This window comes from Phalangium opilio, unplaced genomic scaffold (assembly GCF_054372755.1).
Source record: "Phalangium opilio isolate 3A_F unplaced genomic scaffold, DU_Popi_V2 ptg000209l_1, whole genome shotgun sequence".
In the NCBI taxonomy this organism is placed as follows: Eukaryota; Metazoa; Arthropoda; class Arachnida; order Opiliones; family Phalangiidae; genus Phalangium; species Phalangium opilio.
Window position 1 is genome coordinate 7,118,551 of NW_028324217.1, and position 23,181 is coordinate 7,141,731.

The 23,181-nt window shown below is 38.7% G+C and overlaps 1 protein-coding gene across 1 annotated transcript in view; it reads left to right on the forward strand.

Moving 5' to 3' along the window:
* LOC149618757 (glutamate receptor ionotropic, NMDA 2B-like) overlaps positions 1 to 23,181 on the forward strand; it is a 522,592-nt gene that overhangs the window by 320,273 nt on the left and 179,138 nt on the right. The window contains exon 5 of the mRNA XM_089853883.1: positions 17,488 to 17,669. Coding sequence (XP_089710009.1) covers positions 17,488 to 17,669 — 182 coding nt within the window. The remainder of the gene's footprint in view (positions 1 to 17,487; positions 17,670 to 23,181) is intronic.

Below are 23,181 nucleotides of genomic sequence, written 5' to 3' on the forward strand. Positions count from 1 at the left end.
AGGGGGACTGGGACTATGGCGTGCGAATACTTAGGCATCTTATACCTTCTTCCTAATAAAATAGGTATCACTTCTTGGTAATAGTTTAAACTACTGGTATAAACCTTGACCTAGTACTAGACTTACCTCCGTCACTAGACCATATAAATTCAAAATACCATAGATATTCAATGTGTTTGCAAAAAAACGGTATCCAAACATAGAGGTACTAGGAACGAAGTACAGTAAGTTCTATGGCCAATTTTGAGTCGAAAATGTTCTATGTATTTTTTGTTTTCAAACAATTGTCACAGTTTTGAATTAAGATTAGAGTACAGTGTACACCCTTTATTAAATTAGAATTCTCTTTCAGTTTCTTACTTAAATTTAAGACAGTCGTCCCTAACAACACTCCAATGTCATTCAATATTTTTGACTCAAAATTGATTTCAAATAGAACCCACTGTGCTAAAATTGTAATAACCTTTTTGGAAGACCCTGTATACAGGGTGTTTCTGATAAATCTACCATAAATTGAGGAAAGGGGGATGTTCTTTGGGAGATTTTGAGTCGAATATGTTCTATGACATTTTACCGTTTATTTGTGTTTTAGGGATGACCCCTTAATTAAATTTAAGGGGTCATCCGTAAAATACTATGGATAATCTTAACTCGAAAACAGTGCCCCTTGTGGCAAAATGTTATAGGGTAGTCAACATTTTTGATTCAAAATTGATTTTCCCAAGAACATCCCCCTTAATTTATGGCAGACTTGTCAGAAACACCCTGTATATAATCCGGGAGAGATCATACTGCCTTCATTTTATCCTAATCTATCTATATCTCTACAAATCAAAAGTCCTGACTGACAGACTGACTTATAATCAACGCCCAGCCCAAACCGCTTGCCCTAGAAGGCTGAAAATTTGCAGGAACGTTACTCATAAGTAGTAAGCGCGTACTAAGAAAGATTTTTCCAATCCGCCTTCATCTTAATAAATGGCGCCCAGAAATGTAAAAAATCTTCTCTATGCAACAAAATCCGCGCGTTTCAACCGATTTTGCAAATATTTAGAACACTGGTTTCCTTTAACCTATAGACGGGCTTAATGGTCTTTTGGGTTCGAATTGTTGCCATCTTTTTAAATGGCGGCCAGAAATTTAAAAACCCTTCTTTATGGAATAATGTCCGCATGAAAAGTAATAAAAAAATGTCCCGACGGGCTGACGGGCAACGCCGAGTGCCTTCGCTCCTATAGGGTGCTACAAAAATATCAGTCATCAGTAAAATCTACCCATTCTTTATATCATTTTGATGGAAGTTCTTATTACACGCGAGCGACGCCGCGGGTAACAGCTAGTCTATCTATATTTATATAAATCAAAGTCCTGTCTGACTGATAATCAACGCCCAGCCCAAACCGCTTGCTGAAAATTTGCAGGAACGTTACTCATAAGTAGTAGGCGCGTACTAAGAAAAGATTTTCCAATCCACCGCCATCTTAATAAATGGCGACCAGAAATGTAAAAAATCTTCTCTATGCAACAAAGTCCGCGCGTTTCAACCGATTTCGCAAATATTTAGTGCACTGGTTTCCTTTAACCTATAGACGGGCTGAATGGTCTTATGGGTTCAATTTGTTGCCATATTTTTAAATGGCGGCCAGAAATTTAAAAACCCTTCTTTATGGAATAATGTCCGCATGAAATGTAATAAAAAATGTCCCGACGGGCTGACGGGTAACGCCGAGTGCCTTCGCTCCTAGGTGCTACAAAAAATATTAGTCATCAGTAAAATCTACCCATTCTTTACAACATTTTAATGGAAGTTCTAATTACACGCGAGCGACGCCGCGGGTAGCAGCTAGTATAGTATATGGACATTGTAATTATTCTCACATTTTTCTGCGCACCTGTATATCTCGAAAAAGGCGTTTACATACCCCTTCTAATACCATTCTAATCATTCCATTCCATTGTCCTTGTTCGTCTAAAACGCCGTATTGATTATCTGGTGGCACAGATAGTCGGTACCTGTGTTGAAACAAAAGAATATTTTTTAAATTTGGCTGAAATTAAACGATACATAAAGCATTTATTTATCGTTCGAACTTAAATCCAAGATGAGTCGAGAGAAGATTTATCAGCTCAAAATAACGTCCCTGTCGACCAATCAGAGTTCCATCTGGTAACTTGTCAATGATGAATTTACTAACCTGAAAAGAAAAAAAAACTAATTAAGCTGATTTCTCCTTTTTTGGGTCATAATTATGGCATTTTAAAGGCCGATTTCCAGCGAAGAGGGTTCTAGCGAACTGAAAACCGAGACTAACAAAACTAACTAAAACTAACAACGAAGCGACCGTGCCGATTTTTGAAGCCCCGCTGGGTCAAAAATTGGAAGGGTTCTCGCTAACTGAAAGCCGTGCAATATGGTTCTAACGAACTGAAGATGCAATAGAAATCCTTTTAAATTAATTTTCTCTCTAATTTTTGCTTTCCCCCGAAGGAAATTCTCTATTGTGTATCTTCAGTTCGCTAGAACCACATTGCACGGCTTTTATTTAGCTAGAACCCTTCCATCTTTTACCCCAGCGGGGATTCGAAAATCGGCACGGTCGCTCCATTGTTAGTCTCGATACTCGGTTTTCAGTTCGCTAGAACTCTTTTCGATGGAAGTCGGCCTTTATCATGATTAAAATTGTGGATAAAACGATTTTTATCGTAAATTTAATTGTAATTAAAAATAATTGTAATTGAAAATAATTGTATCTCTATTCTATTATAGATTTGATTTAGATTTACTTGATAGTATTTACTGTAGTAATTATAATACTCACATTAACTACGGCGATTGTGAATGTCGCATTGAATAGCGGCAACACTTTCATTTTAAATCGACGGTTTCGACATCAAAACTCAATCTCAACTGTTTTTCCCAACGCTTAAAAATAATCATTAGTCTAGTCGCATCATAAGACTATCATATTCTGTATAAGTATGGGTCAGAAGAACTTTTGCTACGAGAATTAACGCATCGTTTATAAAATGGTAGAAGGGAGTCTCGTGACGGTGTATTTCTCGTAGAAGGGAGTCACCTGGTGGCGAAGACGCCGAAAACAGAATCAACACACGTCACCCGACTCCAAACGGAACTTACGGAAGGGAATTACAGGAATGCCTCTATTCTTTTCTGGTTTAGTGGAAAAATACATTTAAACTGTCTTTTTGAAGGGCAGGCCTTCTTTAAAATACAATTTAATGAGGTAGAATGTTTGTTTTTCTTCTTTAAAATCAAAATGGTTTCGTTAAAATCGGTTAACATTTCACCAAGATACAAATTTTTCCTTTAATGTAAAAATCCATTTCATCCAAAATTTTTTCCCAAAGCTCTGAATGTAAGGGAGTTGTCGTGGACAATGCCGATACTATTTATAACCCTACGGCACAAACCCATACTTAGACATTATACGTTTATGGTCCAAAATACATAAGCTCTCATTGGTTCCTGCCTTTAGAGAAGGTTAAGTTTGTTGGCAGATGAACAGTCAAATGGCAACGGACGTTTCAATCAGTATGTTTGTTTTGAAAATCAATAAAAACAAAGTTATGAAGCGTGAACTTTTTCATTTTAATATCTTTTTTATTGATTTTTAACTCATAACATTTGCATTGGCACCATTATATTTTAGCAGAGAGAATTTATAATAGGGAGTGGAAGCTCTTGACCTTGACAGTGCTAAATACAATGTAGCTCAAACAAGTAGGCTGCGACGCTAAAACTGGCCAGGTTAATTTCCGGTCACATGACTCTCCTTTAATTTTAAGGTTTGCCCTCAATCACTGTTGGTTGTACAATTACCCAATAAGGGTTCGCGATTTCGAGTGCGACTGGCGCCATTGGAGTTATCTTAAGTCAGATGTTTCCCTTTCCCTAAAAAGTAGGGCTGTGCGAGCCTTGAATTTTTGGTTTCGAGTCGAGTCTCGAGTATTGAAATTTTCCCTTATCGAGTATCGAGCCGAGTCTCGAGTACTCGAATCGAGTATCGAGTAGTTGGAAAATTTGTTTCGAGTATTTATCGAGTAATTGGGAATTGATTTTGCAGTATTTCAGCACTTTCTGTTAATTTATCGCTCTAATAATAGACATTTAGTGTAATTTTGATCATCGACAACTTCTTCAAACATTTCCCAGACAGTATTAGTCTTCTTCCCTTTAGATTTAACAAACTAATTCCTCATCAATATGTTCTTCGGAATCTCATTCCTCACCTTAGCCACTAGCCTTTATTATCCTTCGCGCGAAGTCCTAAACGATAAGCTGAACTTACAAAAAAAGAAGAAATAAATTAATAAAATAAAAATATAATTATAATAGTCAACGCTATTATTAACTGTATTTTATTACTTTTACTTCCACTATTGAACCAGCTAGGAGCTACTACATTACACTGGCATTATGATCTAAACTACCCAATAAGCACTAACATGCGTCTGTTAACCAATAAAAGTGACTTTCTAGTGGATTTTTATAGCTACTACATCCAATTTTCAGAGTTAAAGGCCTTCCAAAAGCAGGTTCGAGTATTTATCGAGCCTTGGTTTGATACTCGAAACGTTTCGAGTCTCAGAAAATCTCTTATTGAGTATCGAGTCGAGTACTCGGCTCGATACTCGATCGAGTACTCGCACAGCACTACTAAAAAGGTCGTGTCCATCTCCCCTAGACCCTCCCGCAACATTCTAGACCCACCCTAGAGGGAAGGGCCACAAAAAATAGTACCGGAAATAGACCTGGCCAGTTTTGTTGATGACGTGATTTTTGAGCTACATAATATTCCTCAGTTTCCACTCCCTATTATAAATTCTCTCTGGTTTTAGGTATACATTCGCGAGTAAAAGCCGCCGAAACGTAGAATGAAACATTGCAGAGAGCTTAATGTGAGTTTCAGTCACCTTGCTTCAATCTTAACATTAATTTTAATTAAGAATGCCAATTTAATTAAGGGGTCTTCCATAAAAGACTCTAGTCATAACGTGTAAACTTTGACCCGGACGACGAATTTCGTAAACATTTTCGACTCAAAATCGTCCATAGAACCAGAAGGGGATAATAGAGGAAGGATGACACTCTGTTTCCTCTTAATGCTATGCTTTAGTTTTGTAACATGATTCTTCCAAGGCTCACCCTTTTTTTTTTTTTTTTTTGCTTTACTGCTCATCAAACTTCAGATATACATCGCACCATGAGGTGAATTCTATAATTGTTCGGTATTTACTAAATCCCCAGCAATCAATTAACCACAAACTTTGATTGTTTTAACGTGGGACAAAAATCCACAAGCGCTTACGCCTTGAAAAATAATTAAGCGCTAATAGAGTAATGATGAGGGAACTATTTATCGTGTATGTGATTCGGTTTAGTAACCTTACTCCAAATGTTGGGAATCATGTTACAATTACCCAGCTTTGTGGTTGGTACACTTCTCTCGAAGTATTATTTACTTCTGATAGAACCCACTTTGCCCCTGTCCTACCCACCCATGTTGGATCACCTGTAAAGAAAACTTTCTTTTATAATTGATCAAATTTGCTAACAAAACTATAATAAAATAGACTAATGCCAAACTCTATATACCCATATTTTAAATTAATAATGACACCAATGACGAAAATTTAAAACACTTTTTATATCATTTCAGTATCCATTTACACGCCGATTTTAAATGGCGACGCATTTAAATAACTTTGAATAAACATCTAGAGATGATGAACCCAATTTAAACTACATTGAAACTGTAAACTTTACTTCGTAATTAAAGTTTAAACACTCCAAAAACAGGAGAGCGTTAGAGAGCCTTTGGAGTAGGTACTTGACTGTACCAGGAAAGCTCTTAAAAGCTGGACGTGTAGCGTATTACTACAACAAGTCGTTTAAAACTTAATACATAATGAACAAGTTGCAGAGAGAGCTCTTTTAACGCAAGCCCTTAGATCGTCGTGTTTCTAAAGGTCTAAACCCATTTATAAACCTGATATAAAGAGCTAAGAGGGGTTGCATTAAGTTCTATAGCATTATGAGGCCTTAAAGGCCGACTTCCAGAGAAAAGGACTGGCTTCTAGTGAACTACAAACACTAGAACATTGAGACTAACAATGGTGCGACCGTGTCAATTTTCGAATCCCCGAACTGAAAGCCGTGCATATGTGGTTCTAGCGAACTGAAGATGAACAATAGAAATCCTTTTAAATCCTTTTACTCTCGAATTTTTGCTTTCCCTTGAAGGAAATATTCTAACCCTTCCAACTTTTGCCCCAACGGAGATTCGAACAAGCTGCCCCAGCAGAAAGGACACTCGTTCGGGATATGTAAGATAATAAAAAAGTGAAACAATAGGGGCTTAAAAAGCGAGTATGAGGTGAAAATTTCTTTACTAGACGCCATATATACCTCCAGTTCTGAGCGAGACTCATAAATATTAAATTAACAGTAGAACTCGCTGCAGACAGCTTAAGTCTTTAGAAGGGAAGTTATCCCCTAGCACCATCCCTAAACCAACGCACCATCGCGCGGCTCGGAGGAGGCGGAGTCTATTTACCCTTTCTTTGGGGCTTTAACTAGAGTACGTTCTGGTGGAGTCACCAATAAGTGTTTACTTTAAAAAAAATCGAAATCGGAATGATGGGGAATTAAAATCCCCGAACACACGGTATTCCTGTCGCCCTACATTGCCAAAGCCAGGGAGAGAGACCTTGAAAAGCCGGCGCAATACTCGTACGAGGGGGGTATTCTCCCCCGCACGAGTAAAAACGGCACGGTCGCGCATTGATAGTCTCGATACTCGGTTTTCAGTTCGCTAGAAGTCGGCCTTTAAGGTCTATAGTGTTACGCCAATTTTCGATTAAATTTCGATACTCTAACTAACCGTATAATTTCCATACTAAAAGGGGAAGGTTTCATTCTTATCCAGAAGCTATAGAATTATATTATAAGTTTGAATGTACGAGCAATAAAATCACGGAGTGAATATATGTTACAAGGAGTTAGGAAATTTAGTTTTGCCGCTTTTGTGGGATTGACTTGTTACTCTTCTCAACCTGATCTAGAAGCTGTAGAACTGTATAATAAGCTTGGACGTAAGAGCAATGAAGCCACGGTGAAGATATTTGACAAGGAGGTAGGAAATATATAGCTTCGCGCATCAAGGAAGTAGAGAAATGATAGTTAAAGAAGTAAGGTAAATTGAAAGGTACCGAGGGACTTTAATCATGTAAACATGCATGAACAACCGCTGCAGAGAGAAAATGAGATTATAATAACAATACAGTGAATTATTTTCGAGGCGTCGGACGATTTGGAACAAGTGTAACGTACGGAATTTCGAAATCCAATTTGATTTCTTCGGATTTCGTCGGATTTCATTTGATTTCGTCGGATTTCGTTTGATTTCGTCGGATTTCGTTTGATTTCGTCGGATTTTGTTTGATTTCAGAATTCGATAAAATCCAATGGATTTCTTCGGATTTTGCTATTTATCCCGTGATTCCGTCGGATTTTGCTAATTTTACCGTGATTCCGTCGGATTTTGCTAATTTTACCGTGATTTCGACGGATTTTGCGATATTTCCCTTGATTTCGTTGGATTTTGAGGTTTTTCGCGTGATTTCCTCGGATTTTGCGATTTCTTTGGATTTTGGATTTCGTGAATTTTGTAATGGATATCACGATTTCTTTACTGATTTTGTGATTTCGCTTCTGATTTCGTTATTTCTATGTTGATTTCGTGATTTATTTGTTGATTTTGTGATTTTTTACTGATTTCATGATTTCTTTACTGATTTTGTGATTTCGTTGCTGATTTCGGATTTTTAATTTGATTTCGAAATCAGCATTGATTTCGGATTTCTTAAGTTCGATTTCACGGGTATCGTACGGGATTTCATGAATGACCGACCCCTCGATTATTTTAGAAACGGGTACTGAGCACTGCCGCGGTCCTTCAGTTCCGCACGTGCACAAATAAGCGGAACAAAGAGAAAATAAATCCGGTATGGTACTCCTTGAAAGAGGTACTTCATCCTTGTTGCTCTTAGATGTAACTGGTTTTAAATAATTCAGTGTATTGTTATTATAATCTCATTTTCTCTGATTGTTAGATAATAATCACGTGTTATTAGCAGTGGATGCGGAACATTTAGAGTCGATAAATACCCTTCAGATATGAATAGATTTGACTAATGACTGCATAGAGGGAGGGTGGAATGATGAAATTTATTACTAGGAAAATTTATATCTCTTTTTGAAAGATAATTGGATTATTAGATTAATAATAACAATGTAATGTAAATGTATCTTGAGGTAAAGATAGTTCATTATCTTCTGATACGATTAAATGCCATATTTCAATTTTATAAATGAGCTTGGGTGTATTTACTTATATTAGGAACATATTTACGATACCGTAGGAACATTGGTACCATGAACCAATAATACGTAGATTTGAATTTCTTCAACATAGCATCTTTAACAGGCTATTTTCTGGGTCTTTCTGCTTAAATTAAAGTGGAGGATGTGTAGAAACCGTCATCCCTGACGTCATGCTTAGTGTGTTTGAACTTAGAAATCCACGTGATAATGACGTAGCTAGCGACCTGCGCCGCGACTCCACGACCGAATGTAAACAAGTTCTTTTTGCGTTGTGCGAATGACGGTTGTCCTATATCTGTGAATCACCAATTAAACGTGGGCTAATTAATGAAGATTTAGTCCTTCAATGGCCTCTTCAAGAGCATGAACTTCTACAAAAACATTTTGGTCTCCCTTCAGGGTAATGCCTTGAAATCAGTTTCCAGCACCATCGAGGGGTTACAAGTCGAAAGATTATTTAAAAAAAAAATGAAAGATGGAGTTAGCCAAAGAAGAGAGGGCGACAGTAAATTGCCAAAATAGGCTCCTCCCTCATATTATGAAAAGTGTAATCTTGGTTACGTTCTTTGTTATAAGAAAAGTCCTTATTTACTAACTTATAATCAACGCCCAGCCCAAACCACTTTACATCGAAGGCTGAAATTTTGGAGGGACATTACTTTTACGTATTCAATACACATATAAAAATATATTTCGAAACCGCAGCCATCTTGAAAAATGGTGTACAGAAATGTAAAAAATGGCTCTAACTTTCAAAAGATTTAATTAATATTTAGTTTACAGCAGGTTGAAATCTAAATCAAATAATGATGTAATCCATTAAAAACGTGTTGGGATTTCTCAGAACTGTTTAACATTATTCCTATTTCTTTATAAAAATCATTAACTGTATACAGCCGAATTTGGTCAAACTTAAATTTAGGTAAAACTTCTAGAGTCCTACCCCAAAAACCAGTCTTTTCAAGGTTAAACAGTTAAATCTTTGTCGCGTTGTGGGGTCAGGCCCTTCTTAAAGAAACAAAATAAAGAAGGAGTAAAAAAATTGGGCAGCGAGGCTAGCGTCGCGAGAGAGAGAGAGGACGCGAAGGTGATTGCAGGCCAGAATCGGTGAATTTCTTTCATACCCATTGAATAAAACCAGAAGTAGGGTAAGAGACTAGAAGTAAAGAGCTCTAGCATTGATAATAGATTCTTTCACTAGTGAACAAATTTGAGGATTGTATGCCTCTTCCATCGCGCCTACACTAGAGAGAAAAAATTGGTCGCGTTCCAAAAATATTAACTATACCAAAAGTAAATAGATATCAAAAAGTTAATAGCTTTAAGTCAATCATACCTTCCCGCCTGCATGCTATGTAAAATGAGTATCGAGTATCACGTGGCTTGCTTGTAACCAATAGGATGTTCGCATGGCGTCATAGAAGCGACAAGAGATATTGGAAAGCAGTACAAATTACTGAGCATCATGGGAGTAAATTTAGGGCAATATCATTGGTAGCCGCGCTTACGTGATGGAAAATGGCGCCGTATTAGTGCGGGTAATTGCTGAATTATGGTAAATTATATTAAAATACTAAAGTCTAAAACTATAATTAGTTTCATAATGCCGCGTAAAAAACGATTTTAGTTTCGCCTTCGGTATCGACCTAGTGCAATTTTTATCTGAAACCTACGAATAATACCGCATACTCTTCCATCATGTTGCAAACAAAAGTTTTCAAACGTCCTTGGCTCTTCCAACATTGCAGTATTGTTTTACGTTCATCTTTCTGTTTCACGAATTCGTCATAATCATATCCATTTTCATATTACTATTTTATCAGATTCATAGGCAATCACATGTAGTCTTCACAGATTTTGTACTAGGCCTAGGCTATACTGTCACAGTCTCACAGCAGACAGCTGATTGAAATTACCTCTAGAACGCATGCGCGTCGATTAAACCTTCAACAACCCGCACTACTTTGTCTGAGCGGCGCGACACTAGATACGTTAGGTACATGTCAAGTGGTTCGCTAGGTGCTACGCCATTTGTGCGCTGCCGCGGAATAGGAGCGGGAATCTCAACTTTCATAACGCGCCCATGCCGGGGAGATATTAACTTCTTGTTTATAATCTATTTACTTCTGACTATACCCCTTCCCCTCAACCTAAAGCCGCGGAACACGGACGCGGGTGCTTGAATCTAGTTCGGCCATCTACCACCGCGAGCGTCTCACATTTTGGAGGGAAAATTGAGAAACCGCTACCAGAGGGCCAACCGTTGGTGTGTTATCAAGAGTATTCACTTTCGCCTAGTGAAGAATTTGGTTACCTCGATACTTCTAGTCCCTTATTTTACTTCTGATAAAACTCAAATTTTCTAATTAAGCAGTCTTAAGTTAATAAATTACATGAACCACAGTCACAGAGGCAGAGTAAAATAAGACAAATTATTTTAAAACGACCCAAAACTAACACAAATATTGAAGGGCAACGCCGGGTTCTATTGCTGTTAGTATCTTATGTGATTGTATGAATGTATATGATTCATAAGTTTATAAGATATGTTATATAAGTATGACACTACCTATGCTTCGTAATGCAAGAGACTTACGAAGAGAACGACGGAAGCGAGAATCGACTACATTCGGTTGATTTTGCAGTCCATCTCTTCCTATTTAGTCTGTGCTAAGCCTTTGACAGGGCCTCACCAGGCGTCGCGTTTCACCAACGTCGCTTCATGACAAGCTCTCAGTAACCAGTGACAAACTTAAAGAACGTATGAACTTGCGATGTTTGCTTTACTGTATGTATCTATAGACGAACCTCGTTAAAGAGGAGTAGGTATTTAGGAGGCGAAAGCTATCAGTGAAACTGAAAGAGCTGCACGATCCAGGATGAAAGTGATATGGCTTATAAAGATATAGTCCCACCCCCTCCATCCATAGCAAAAGCCGTTTTTGGTACAGAACCTCAATCTCTGGTTTGATGAAGATGATTCCAGAGTGGTCCTTGTAACGTAAACCACGAGTGATATTTTAAAGAGATGTTTGAACAAGTACTGTTAAGCTTTGATCGAGCGATCTCGCGAGTATCGATACATTTTGAAGGAGGAAGTTTAGATGTCCTTGTCTTTAACGGAACTCTTCCATACCGGGAAGCGGAAGTGAATGGGTGTGTTGCGTCCAGTTGAACTGTCAATACGAATTTAATAATAATAATCTAAGCTTTGTCTATGAAGGGATTTCCACACTAAGCCTGTGGCTTGTTGACAGGTGGGTCCCTTTACAATGCATAGAGAGGTGGTGGCTAGCCCCTATGCCACAGCTAAACTACAGCGCCCTATACTAACTATTACCGTTCTGCAAGTTTTGATGGAAAGGAGAAACCAGGTTAGACCGCTGAGGAAAACTCCTTTTAACAATTGTCTATGAGACATTTGAGTCTTTTTTATCGCGCATCTTCAACGCGCAGTACGGAGGAGTTTTGTTTATGACGTCAAACACGTTGATAGTGTGTCTCAGGTGGCGCGACGGTACACCAATCAAATTCCAGCAAGCCAGAAACTCTCTAGTATCTTCTAGACTTGTTATATTAAGGGGCAACATAGTACTTGTCTAGCGGAAGAGTTTCCACTTCTCCCTTTTTTCTCTTTGACGCAGTAAAATGGTCAAATTTGGAGAATCACTACGCATGGACCAGTGTCGCTCTGCTTCGCCTGTTATTTTAAATTTGAAAGTTTTTCACGCCTATGTCAAAGACTGACGTAAAATTTCAATTATTCTGGTTGAATTGTCGATGGGACCACGCTCGGTCTACTACACACTCCCCCTATAGTCAAACTGGACATACCCTTCACTTATAGACCATTTAGAGTTTCCAACAACAAACAGGGGTAAACAACCCTACATCATCCCCCGGCCCCGGGCTTGCCAATATGGCAGTGATGCATAAGGAAACTGGAAATAGTTGTCATCCCCCGGCCCCGGGCTTGCCAATATGGCAGTGATGCATAAGGAAACTGTAAATAGTTGGACATCATTGGACTGCAGTTAAATAGACCATTTCGATGTATCTATAAGAGGAAACGGAGCGAGGGTAATACTGTGCCTTCCACATCGCATTTTAGCGCTTGCGCAGTTGGCTATTCTACATCTTTTTAAGTCGAAATGCTCTATGGTTCTCGACTCTTATATGGGTTCTTGGGCTGATCGATATAATGAAAAATCTTTTTCCATTGCTAAACGTTTTAGGCATTAGCATTTTCGAGTAACAAAAAAAGGAGGTCAATATCATAAAAAATGTATGGCTGTTTAACTATGGTTCTGCAGTGGATATATTATACATAAGTAACATTATTACGATAAGTGCGACACTTCCCATTGCTAAACGCGTACCCAAAGTTCGTAAGGTCATTACGGACCTAGGTAGATTGGTAACAATGAAGCCCTATCTATGCGTCAACACACCAGATGTGCCGTAGCAGACGATTCTTCGAGTCCACTTTTGAGAAGAGCCTGTAGGGTGTAGACCAGCTTGGGAAATAAGGCGGTGGCACAGGGCAAATGACCAGTTTAAAAATTGCCTGGACCAGTTTAAAAATTAAATCGGAGGGGGGTCAGTGGTCCACGGGGACCACTAAGAAAATTCAAGGGTTTCCAGTGTCCAGACATCAGCTAATATATTTTAATTATCCACTTCTTCAATTTAGCAGACGACGCGCCCTGGTCAGTGGTCATGGACTAGTTTATTTATTCCAGGCCAGAGGGGTCGCTGGCCCAGTGTCCAGTTTAAAAAAAATCCTTATTTCCCACCCTGGTGTAGACGCTTCAAAAAATTTTCTAGTTCAAGTAGGAGTAAGGATCTTACACGAGGGCAGGAGATGCAGCTTCGAGGGTAGAATAGACAACATATTTATCTTTGTCCTTTGAAAAACGCGTCGTCTGCTACTCATTCTGGAGTGAGATATTGACGAGAAACTTGAAATATGTAAACTTCTAGAACCAGACTTAAGTCGTGCAACCGTGTTAGGGAAAATACCTGTTTCATTCCAGAATGCAATAGTTACACATTTTCAAAGTAAAATATGTTTTCATCAGTTTCCCAAAGAAGAACCCGTTAAAAACAGAATTTTTGGCTTGGCGCGACCGATTTTTTAAACGGACCGTGGCAGCTTGACTCGTGAAGCGCGTGATCGGGTGCGCTATGAATGGACAGACCAGAAATTTTCTATCAAAGTTTTCCCTCTTCTCTGGTGTCGGGAGGGGGGGGGGGAACCACCAAGCAAGAAATTTATTTAAAGAGCTATTAAGTAATTCAAGTTTAAAATTATCAAGTTTTGCTGCCTCTAATCCTTTAAGCACCCTTTAAGCTTAAGATACTTTGACCACGCGTTTTATCAAGCCGCGAAACTCTTTCTCGCGGCTTTCAACGTGAGAGTTGTTTACTCTGCTAGTGTAGAGCTCTCTAGACCAAATAAAAGATCAGAGCGTACAAACATAGCTCGGCCATCAGTAGCACTTCCGTTCCTTAGCTCTTCTCATAGCGTCTATCCGTCCCATGGGTCCAACCAGGGTCACTTCGATATAAGAAAGTAAAAAGTTTTTTCACCCTCCAAAAAAATAAACTTATTTTACTTTAAAGACTCCAGGGCAGAAATGTCTTTTTATATTCCCTGCTTTTTATATGAATTTTTCATCTTTGAAAGTTCAGTGAAAGTCTGTCTAGAGCAGTTTTAAAGGGAGCATGAATGTGACAGTGTCGTTATGTATGGTAAAGATGTGATATCATGAGTTCATAAGATATGTTCCATAAGTTTGTCACTCCTTACTGAGTGAGAGTTTGTCATGAAGTGACGTAGGTGAAGCGTCATAGATCCTCGTAAAGCGACGTCTGGTGAGACGCTGTCAAAGTTTTAGTACAGACTTAATAGTTAATTTTACCTTAGCACCAGAATTATCTCTGGTTAAAACGACCCCCAAGGAAATCAATTTTGCTAAACCACTAAACCTTTAGACAGGGTGTTTCTGATAAGTCTGCCATAAATTAATGGGATGTTCTTTGGGTGATTTTGAGTCGAAAAGGTTCATTAACATTTTTGCCCTAATGGCCTCTGTTTTCGAGTTATGATTTGAGTGTTTTAGGGATGACCCCTTAATTAAATTGGAAATCATTGTCTTTAAGTTTCTTAATTAAATTCAATTTAAGGGATCATCCGTAAAATACTCCAATCTTAACTCGAAGACAGTGATTCGGACAGCAAAATGTCATAGTCAACATTTTCGACTCAAAATTGATTTCCCAAAAAACATCCCCGTTATCAGAAACACGCTGTATATACTTGCCCTGGGCCTACATGATTCAACAATGCTTTGAAATTTTATTATATTTAAGTGTTAGCAGCTTACTCTATGCCCGCAAAGGAGTATTTTCTTGATGTCTATCACTGAACCACGTCATATTGTTCCTCGAAGGGTATGATGTCCAGAACATCCGTTTGGAAATAGGTTTTTATGGAACAACTCCAAGATGCAATGTAGTCAAAACTATAAACTTGGAATTTCGGATTTTAGGTTAAAGCTGTTTAGGGTTATGGCTCTGATTTATGGTGATGTTCTAAGACTATTTCTAGTACTTTTCTTTTGTACAATTGAACCTTGATAGATGGTAACGGATTGTTGGGAAATTTCAGGGCTTTTTTCTATAGAAACAGTTTGAGAAAACAGTTTATTCTAAAGTTCTGTAAACTAGAATGTTTTGCAAGAAAGGTTTGATATAAATTGAACGTTGCTTTTAAACAAACTATTCTGGTTTAGATATTTGAGGCTTATATTCAATCCAAATCGAGTGGAATTTAAGGGTATTCTTAAGTGCTATGCTGGCAAAAAAGGTGGTTTCTAGGGACGATTTTCAGTCGAAAATGTTCAATGACATTTGACCCTAAGGGTCACCCTAATCAAATTATGATTAAAATGTTTTACGGATGGTTAATTACTTAATAAAATTAGCCTTGTCCTTAAGTTTCTTAATTAAATGTAAGGGGGTCGTTCCTTAACGGCCTCTAATCATATCTTGTAAACAATGGCTTTTAGGGCCAAATAGGAGACGCAAAAATTTAGTTATGTGACATGAATTTTCCTAGGCTCACCCTTTTTGTTAGCTCTCCTGCTCATGAAACTTAAGATGGGCATCGCACCGTGTGTTAGGGTGAATTCTATAACTGTTTGGTATTTACTAAATCCTCAGCAATCAATCAACCCACAAACCTTGATTGTCTTGACGTGGGACAAAAAGCACAAGCCCATGCGTCTGGGAAAATAGTTAAGCAGCGCTAATAGAGTAATGATTAGGGAACTATTTATCGCGTATGTGATTCGGTTTGGTAAACCTTGCTGCAAATGTTAAGGGATGTTGGGATTAAGAATCATGTTACAATTCAGTGGCGTCGGAACCGGGGGGGGGGGGTGCAGGGAGGGCTCAAGCCCCTGCTATAACGAAATGTGAGGGGGCGCAGCCCCCTCACATTTGGTTTTTCATTTTCTTACTTTGTATTCATTTAGGTATTAAATTTTAGATTAAAAATAAAAAATTTCTATATCTTAAGACCTACTGCATTACAAAAAATTGTAAAGCATATTTTAGATATACTTTCTGAATTTCTTTAATAGTAGTCTCACTCCTTGAGAAATACGGATACCTTATGCATAGTCTCATTTAGTGATGCCGCGAATATTGATTTTGCCGAATACCGAATATTCGGCCATTCTCTCAGCCGAAGAACCGAATATTCGGGCGTGAGATATGTGCAACTCGCGCGAAGCCGGTTATGAGCTGTAACCCTTTCCGCGAAATACGTACATCCCCCGCACGGACCGCAATGGGACAGGTCTCATCATGGAAGAAGAAGGGTATGGAATGGTGAGGTGAATAGGCAGACGGCTACGCGAAATGTAGGGTCACGTGGGAAAACTCTCCTCTCCTCTCGGCACTAGCTGTAACGCGATTACTGCTCTGCGCAATATTGGCGCGCAAGCAGAGAGAGGATCCGCTCTCTACCGCCTCTACTACAGCGCGCCTGCGTGGAAGCTTTCAACGTTGGTGATAAACTCGGGAAGGAGGGAATGAAAAGGGGGAAGTTACGATTTTTCAAAGCGCTCTCTTTAACACTATAGGGAGAGGGCAAACCCATTGTTGCCACGTCATAGGCTTATGTCTCTTACCTCGGTTCCATCCCCCTAACGGGGGAATTTCAGTATCGCGCCTACAAACGCTCCCCTAAGTAGAGGAATAAAATGACGTCGGATGTTCTTTCCCTCCCTGACAAACGCCCTCTCCCTATAGGACCCGTCTATAGCGTCTTTAGGTTTTTGGTTCATTTGCGAGTAGATCGTGTCACTATATGCTTTTTTTTTATTCATCACAACTTACCACTGGTAGATTATAAATATTAAAGTAAAAATTGTTATTGAAATAAATAATTTTTGAGTAATTTTTCCGTTTTTTTCCTTCATGATTGAAGATTCGGTATTCGGCCGAATATTACGAAATATTCGGCCGAATACCGAATACGAAAAAAATGGCCGAATAGGCCGAATACCGAATGGTAACCGAATATTCGTGGCATCACTAGTCTCATTCCAGGTTAACATCGTCTTACAGTCTCATGCCTCATCCCCGGTGAATATCCCCTTACACTCTCATGCCTCATCCCCGGTGTATATCTATAATTATACTATTTAAAATTATACTTGTGTAAATTACGACAACAGCTTTCAAAAGTCGCTCCGGAGCAGGTTTGGGGCGTCATCCCACACATCCTCCTTGGTCTTCATCGGAGCCAGAGCCCCCCCACCCCCCAACTTCAAAAGACTTCCGACGCCCCTGTTACAATTACCTCGCCTTGTGGTGTTACACTTCTCTCGAAGAGAAGTAGTTAATCGCCCAAAAGAGACGCCCTTTACAAAATTATTTTTAAGGATTTCGATCTATTTGCAACTCCAACACACTTATCGCGAGTATTATTATAGTTTTATGGTAAAATAAAAGTATAGTTAGAAGAACCACATAGTTAATCTTTGATTTATCTTTTTTATTTCCAGAGGGTATCTGATTCACGTATTTTGCAACTAGCTCCATCGGTTGAACACCAAGCGGCTGCACTTTTGGCAATACTAAGACGCTACAATTGGACACAATTTTCCGTGGTGACATCGGAATTGGGAGGACACGATGATTTTATCAGAGCAATACGAGACTTGGTTTTGGCTTCGCATCCTAATAGGTGAGCGTCAATTTTATTATTTTCATTCCTTGAACCGTGAAAACTATTCATTTGAAATCTGAAACCTTAAAGGGAGGGTGAAATGGAAAATAAGTGATTTTTATCGATTCTTCTACTCTAATTAGGGACCGTCCATAAACTACGTCACACTCTTATGGGGGGAGGGGGTTTCTAAATTTGTGACGGTCCGTGACAAGGGGGAGGGAGGGGTTATTCGATGCGTGACGTCACACATTTAGCATTGATTTTGTTACGAAGTCAGTAAGAGGCCGATTGGCTCTCTTATGTTATAGAAGAAGAAAGACAACATTCCATAGTCCACGTTACAATAATTTACCAAAATTGTTATTCCATCGTCACCAGAGGTGGATTAGGGGAAGTTATGAACGAGCCATAGGGCTCACTGTGGGGGCATTTTATTTACGAGAGAGAGGAAGAGGAACGGCTGGGTGGGTTAAAATTCCTCCCCTCTATCAACGGAGTAAGATTAAGGTCTCTACCTGGTGGATGTTAAGAGAAGTAACACGGGAAATTGAGAAAATGGCCTCCGAAGTTAAGCTTGAAAACTCTTCGCGACCTATAATGAGTATTAACAGCTCTAAAAGTTATGAAGAAGTATCAACTCAATGTAATTTTTATTTAATGGTCAAACAAAATATGAGAAATAAGTCTGTAGGTTGTAACATAGATAAAAAACCGACAAAAAGTAGCGAAAAATCGGAAAGGATAGCTAAGCCTTTGCCGCGCTTTAAATCAGTTTCAACCCAGTGCTTGACTTTAATAAACCCCGTCACAATACCACCAAAGAAATCGGATGTTAAACCTAAACGGAAAGGTATTTACCCTGCTTTGGAACTTAAAATATGGGCCACCAACGCTACTCTAGTTTCAGAGGAAATCACAAAATAGCTGAGATCATTTTTTAATTGTTCTTTTAACTTCTTAAGGGAAAGTCCGCGCCTCCCGACGATTGTTCCAAAACGACTCTTGACTGAGTAAGCCTTGTACATCATACACTAAACAAAGCAGACGCTATTTTCAATCCGTTAGGTGGCGATATCGTTACCCTGCTATCCTCGCGAATTCTCTCTCATTTTGGGGGGGGGCTAAAAAATAAAGAGTAGCTCTATGTTCCCCCATCGCTTTTACAAAGCATTTGCCCATCCAGAAATTCGGCCTCTTTCGTAACTTCCCCTAATCCACCTCTGTCGTCACTTAAATAGTAGAAAATTTAAGCAATTATCTACTATTTACACCTTTATATAGCCAATTTAAATAGCGCATTTAAAACTAACAGCGTAAACTCTCTTATGTCTCTGTTTATTCGCCCCTATTATTTGTGTGGATGAATCAAATCCCCCTGCCGATTGAAATGGTTTCGATTCTTGGCAAATTTTCTAAATCTCAAGCTCGATTAGTCTGTTTTCGGTGACAGTGTCGAAACCTAAAATTGTGCCCCTTTAACTAATCTTTATGGAACTTTTTTGAAGCTTATAAATTACATCCAGACATTAAAATTCTAAAGGTCAATCAGAAAAAGCTTAAAACGGAAGAGAACATGAATTTTCAGCCGAGCAAAATATTTCTGAGAGGTGGCATATCACTCAAGAAATTAATCAAATTAAACTTGTAAATTAAGACAAATCATAGTGCGGAGGGGGGGGGGTTAAAGAAATGTGACGTGGTTTTTAGGGGAAGGGTCTGAGAAAAGCGTGACGAAGCGTGATCTGGGGGGACGGGGGGTCAGAAAATGCTTTTTTTCGCGTGACGTAGTTTATGGACGGTCCCTTATAAGACCAATCTGCATAGTGAAACATCATCCAAGAAATAACACCGAATGATTTTAAAGTTACAATTAGTTTGAAATTTCATTTATAATTTTAAATAAGTTCCTCCCACCAATCGCGTAACGCCCTGCCTTTTTATTAACCAAAAATTATCGTGGCACGCTCCGTGTTGAATGAAATTTATCGCGAGATTTGAATAAATTTGCACGCGATGTGACAATCGTGGCGCGAGACATGGAACGTGCCACCATGATTTTGTTAACAAAAAATCATGGCGTTATACGCGACTGGTACACTGGTTTGATATATGCTAAAGACTGTTTTAAGGCTTTTGGGTTCGATTTGAAACCATTTTTAAAAATGGTGGCCGGAAAAGTAATAGGTGAAAACAGGGGCTTTGATGCTAGTCTATTATGAACTAATTCATTCATTAGAGAAGAACAATGCCCCTGATAGAAGTGTTTGGGAAGTAGGCAGACAATCCAGACTTGCGTGTGCAAGATGTTATCTTGCTTCGATCGTGTTATGAACTTCTGGCATCTTCCGTAATTTGAGATATTTGTAAACCACGCCAATTCAATATTCACACATGAATTGAAATAATTCATAATACAATTCGAAAAAGTGAAACAGAGATAAATGATTTCCTAACATAATTCAATAAGAATACTTCGTTCATAACTCACTTTCAGGCATTGCAGCCCTAAAAGCATTTGAATCTCGAAGAAATCGCAAAAAACATTATGCAATAAACTTTGACATAGCTTTTCTCATATAGTAACCGGGCTGCTAAAAGAATTTTTTTGGGAAGCGATAAGGGTATTCAAATTTGGTCTTTTAAGGATATAGCTGACGAAAACAATTAAAGATAAAGTGCAATTAGAAAGAATAAATTAATATTAATATAGATACGAAAGATTGGCAACGTCTTAAGCCTATCCAGGGATAGATGTAATTTTAGAAGTAGGAATGGAGAACAGAGTAATCTGGACACGCGTCAAAGTCCCAGACCCCCTTCCACGTAACGGGGGGGGGTATTAAAGAAGAGGCGGGTCATAGCGACAGAGGTAAAAGGAATGTGTTTTTCACCGTCCCCGTCAGCAACGTCATCAAAGCGTAGTTTAAAGCAAAGCTAGGGTCCAGCGGGTGCCCTACAAGGCGACTTTCCCCCCTGTACTCCAGTTTTGGCTTGGCAAAAGCTAGTGGGCGGGATTTATAAGTGCACTTATAAATCCCGCCCACAAATGTATCCTGCCTTCGCCAAGCCAAAACTGGAGTTCGTAAGGAAAGTCAACTTGTAGGGGATCCACTGGACCCGCGTTTTGCTTTAAGTGAGCCAATAAGATAATTTAAAATTTTCATTACGTGTTGAAGGGATATACTGGGCTTATGAGTTGGACTAAAGTAAATACTAACCGTTCTCTATTCCTACTTCTAAAATTAAATCTATCCCTGGTATTACAGTATTTTCAAAATGAAAGGGAAATATTGAAATTTTAATCATCTTATTTTTCCTAGAGATTCGAAATCGCTCTAATCATTCAGTAAGTTTTCGTCCTATCAATATTCCAAATAGTCTTATGCAATTTTGAGAAACAGTTAAATTAAGTTGTAATTTCGGAAATCACAATAGGCGATTTTAAAAATGACGTTTCATAGATGCGCGCGCAGAAATTAGGGAGGGAAAATGCCTTCCATCTCTGCTTTTTCCCCCGGCTACATATTTTGTATAGGGGACTTTTTGAAAAGGCCTATTAACGTTCAGAAAATTTAGCCATGTTATCCAGACCCTTGGGAAATTCCTTATTCGGTTAGAAATATAATGTACACTTTTCACTTATTTATGTTTTTGGAAAAGGCTTTAAGAGTGTGTATGCTTATTGCGATTCAAAGCGTAGCCTTGCCTTGGTCATTTGTTACAGCGGTCTATACTTGCGTAGGTTTTAATGTTATTCATATCTCATAGGACATTATGGCTTAAGATACCGCGCTTTGTTTAAGAAAATTGAACAAACGCTTGCAAACGTGATACGAGGAATTACTTGGCACAAAAATTGATTGTTTCTAGCCTTGATTCCATTGGTTCTGAAGAATTAGACACTCTGACGCGAGCTTCTCGCGTTTCGCATTCCAACGCCGTAAATTTGATCTGAAAATTTATTTCACCCTTGTTTAAAATTCACTGGGTTTATTCGTATCCCGGCATAAGTTTATAAGTTATGTACCATAAGTATGACACTACCTATAATTCGTAATGCTAGACACTTACTGAGAATTAGTTCGAGAACGACAAGCGAGAATTGACTACACGCGGGTTTACACTCCACGCCGCCCACGCGAGACAGGCTCAGTCTATAGGGTGGGAATGCTACCGCTAGCGCCATTTTCGAATGAATTAATGAAAGCCGCGATATACAACGTTTGTGGGTGGAGCAGGGTGGGAAATAAGGATTTTTTAAACTGGACATTAGACCAGCGATCCCCCCTGGCCTGGAATAAATAAACTGGTCCTTGACCATTGAATAGGCCACGTCATTTGCTAACCTAAAGAAGTGGACAATTAAAATATCTGAGTTAATGTCTGGACTCTGGTTACCCTTAAATTTTCTTACTGGTCCTGTTTAATTTTTAAACGGACCAGGTAGGTAATTTAGAAACTGGTCATTTGCCCTGTGCCACCGCCTTATTTCCCACGCTGGGGTGGAGCCATCATATAAGCAGACGACGTTTCTCAATGAATTATGAGAGTATGGTACCAGAGGTCAAACCTGTGCTCTGACTTTCTTACACTAATCAGTTTTTGACGCTATTTCTACATTAGTACAAACTCATTCAATTAATTCTCAACTTCTCCTTTTTATTTTATCAAGAAAGTGTGTACAATGATATAGTCAGTTATGTTTATACTTCACACATCCAAACCCTCAATGTTTGAAGTTTAAAGAACATTTTTTTTGTGAAGATAAGAAAATTAGTATAAATTCGTGGAAAATATGCTAGCATGAACTCCATAATTTTTAAATGTTATTTCAATACTTTAAAAACACTGTTTAGCAATCTTAACTTGATATTGTCATCAATTTCTTGGTAGGCGACCGTCTCGAATACTTTTTCGTGATTAGCAACCATGAACTTAAACGCAATAGTCTTCAAATCATCCAATTCGTAAATCTCTGAGGTTTCAAGTACACGACCAGCGTTATCCACATTAATATCTTGCTTAATTCTATCGACACACAAGTCTTTCAACTTGGATAATTGACAAAGATGGGCGGCATCCAGTAGCTTGAATTTATTTTCCCTAATATCGGGTGGAGTTTGTCCAGTGTAGATAAAGTGCAATAGATCTTTGACCACGCTGGATTCAAACACATCAGTCCACTCGACGACGCTCGTACGTTTTTCTTCCATGTCCGATTGAAACATTGCCTTGAAATATTCGGATTCCGCGGCTAAAATTACTTTGTGGCAAGGGAATTCTTGTTCTTTGGTTTTGATCACCATGTCCGTTAGGATTGCTTGGTCCAGCATGGCCTTTTGTGGTTCAATTGGTTTGTGTTTATTTTCGTCGCACGAAGCAATGGTGAAGGACATTTCGATATTTTGACCTTGGAAACCAACGAAGTATATATTGGTGAAGTTGAAGCTTTGGAAATTTGGTTCTGAAAGGAATCCCTTGTAGATCGTTGAATTCTCTTTGTTGTTGTAGACGTTTACTTTGCAAA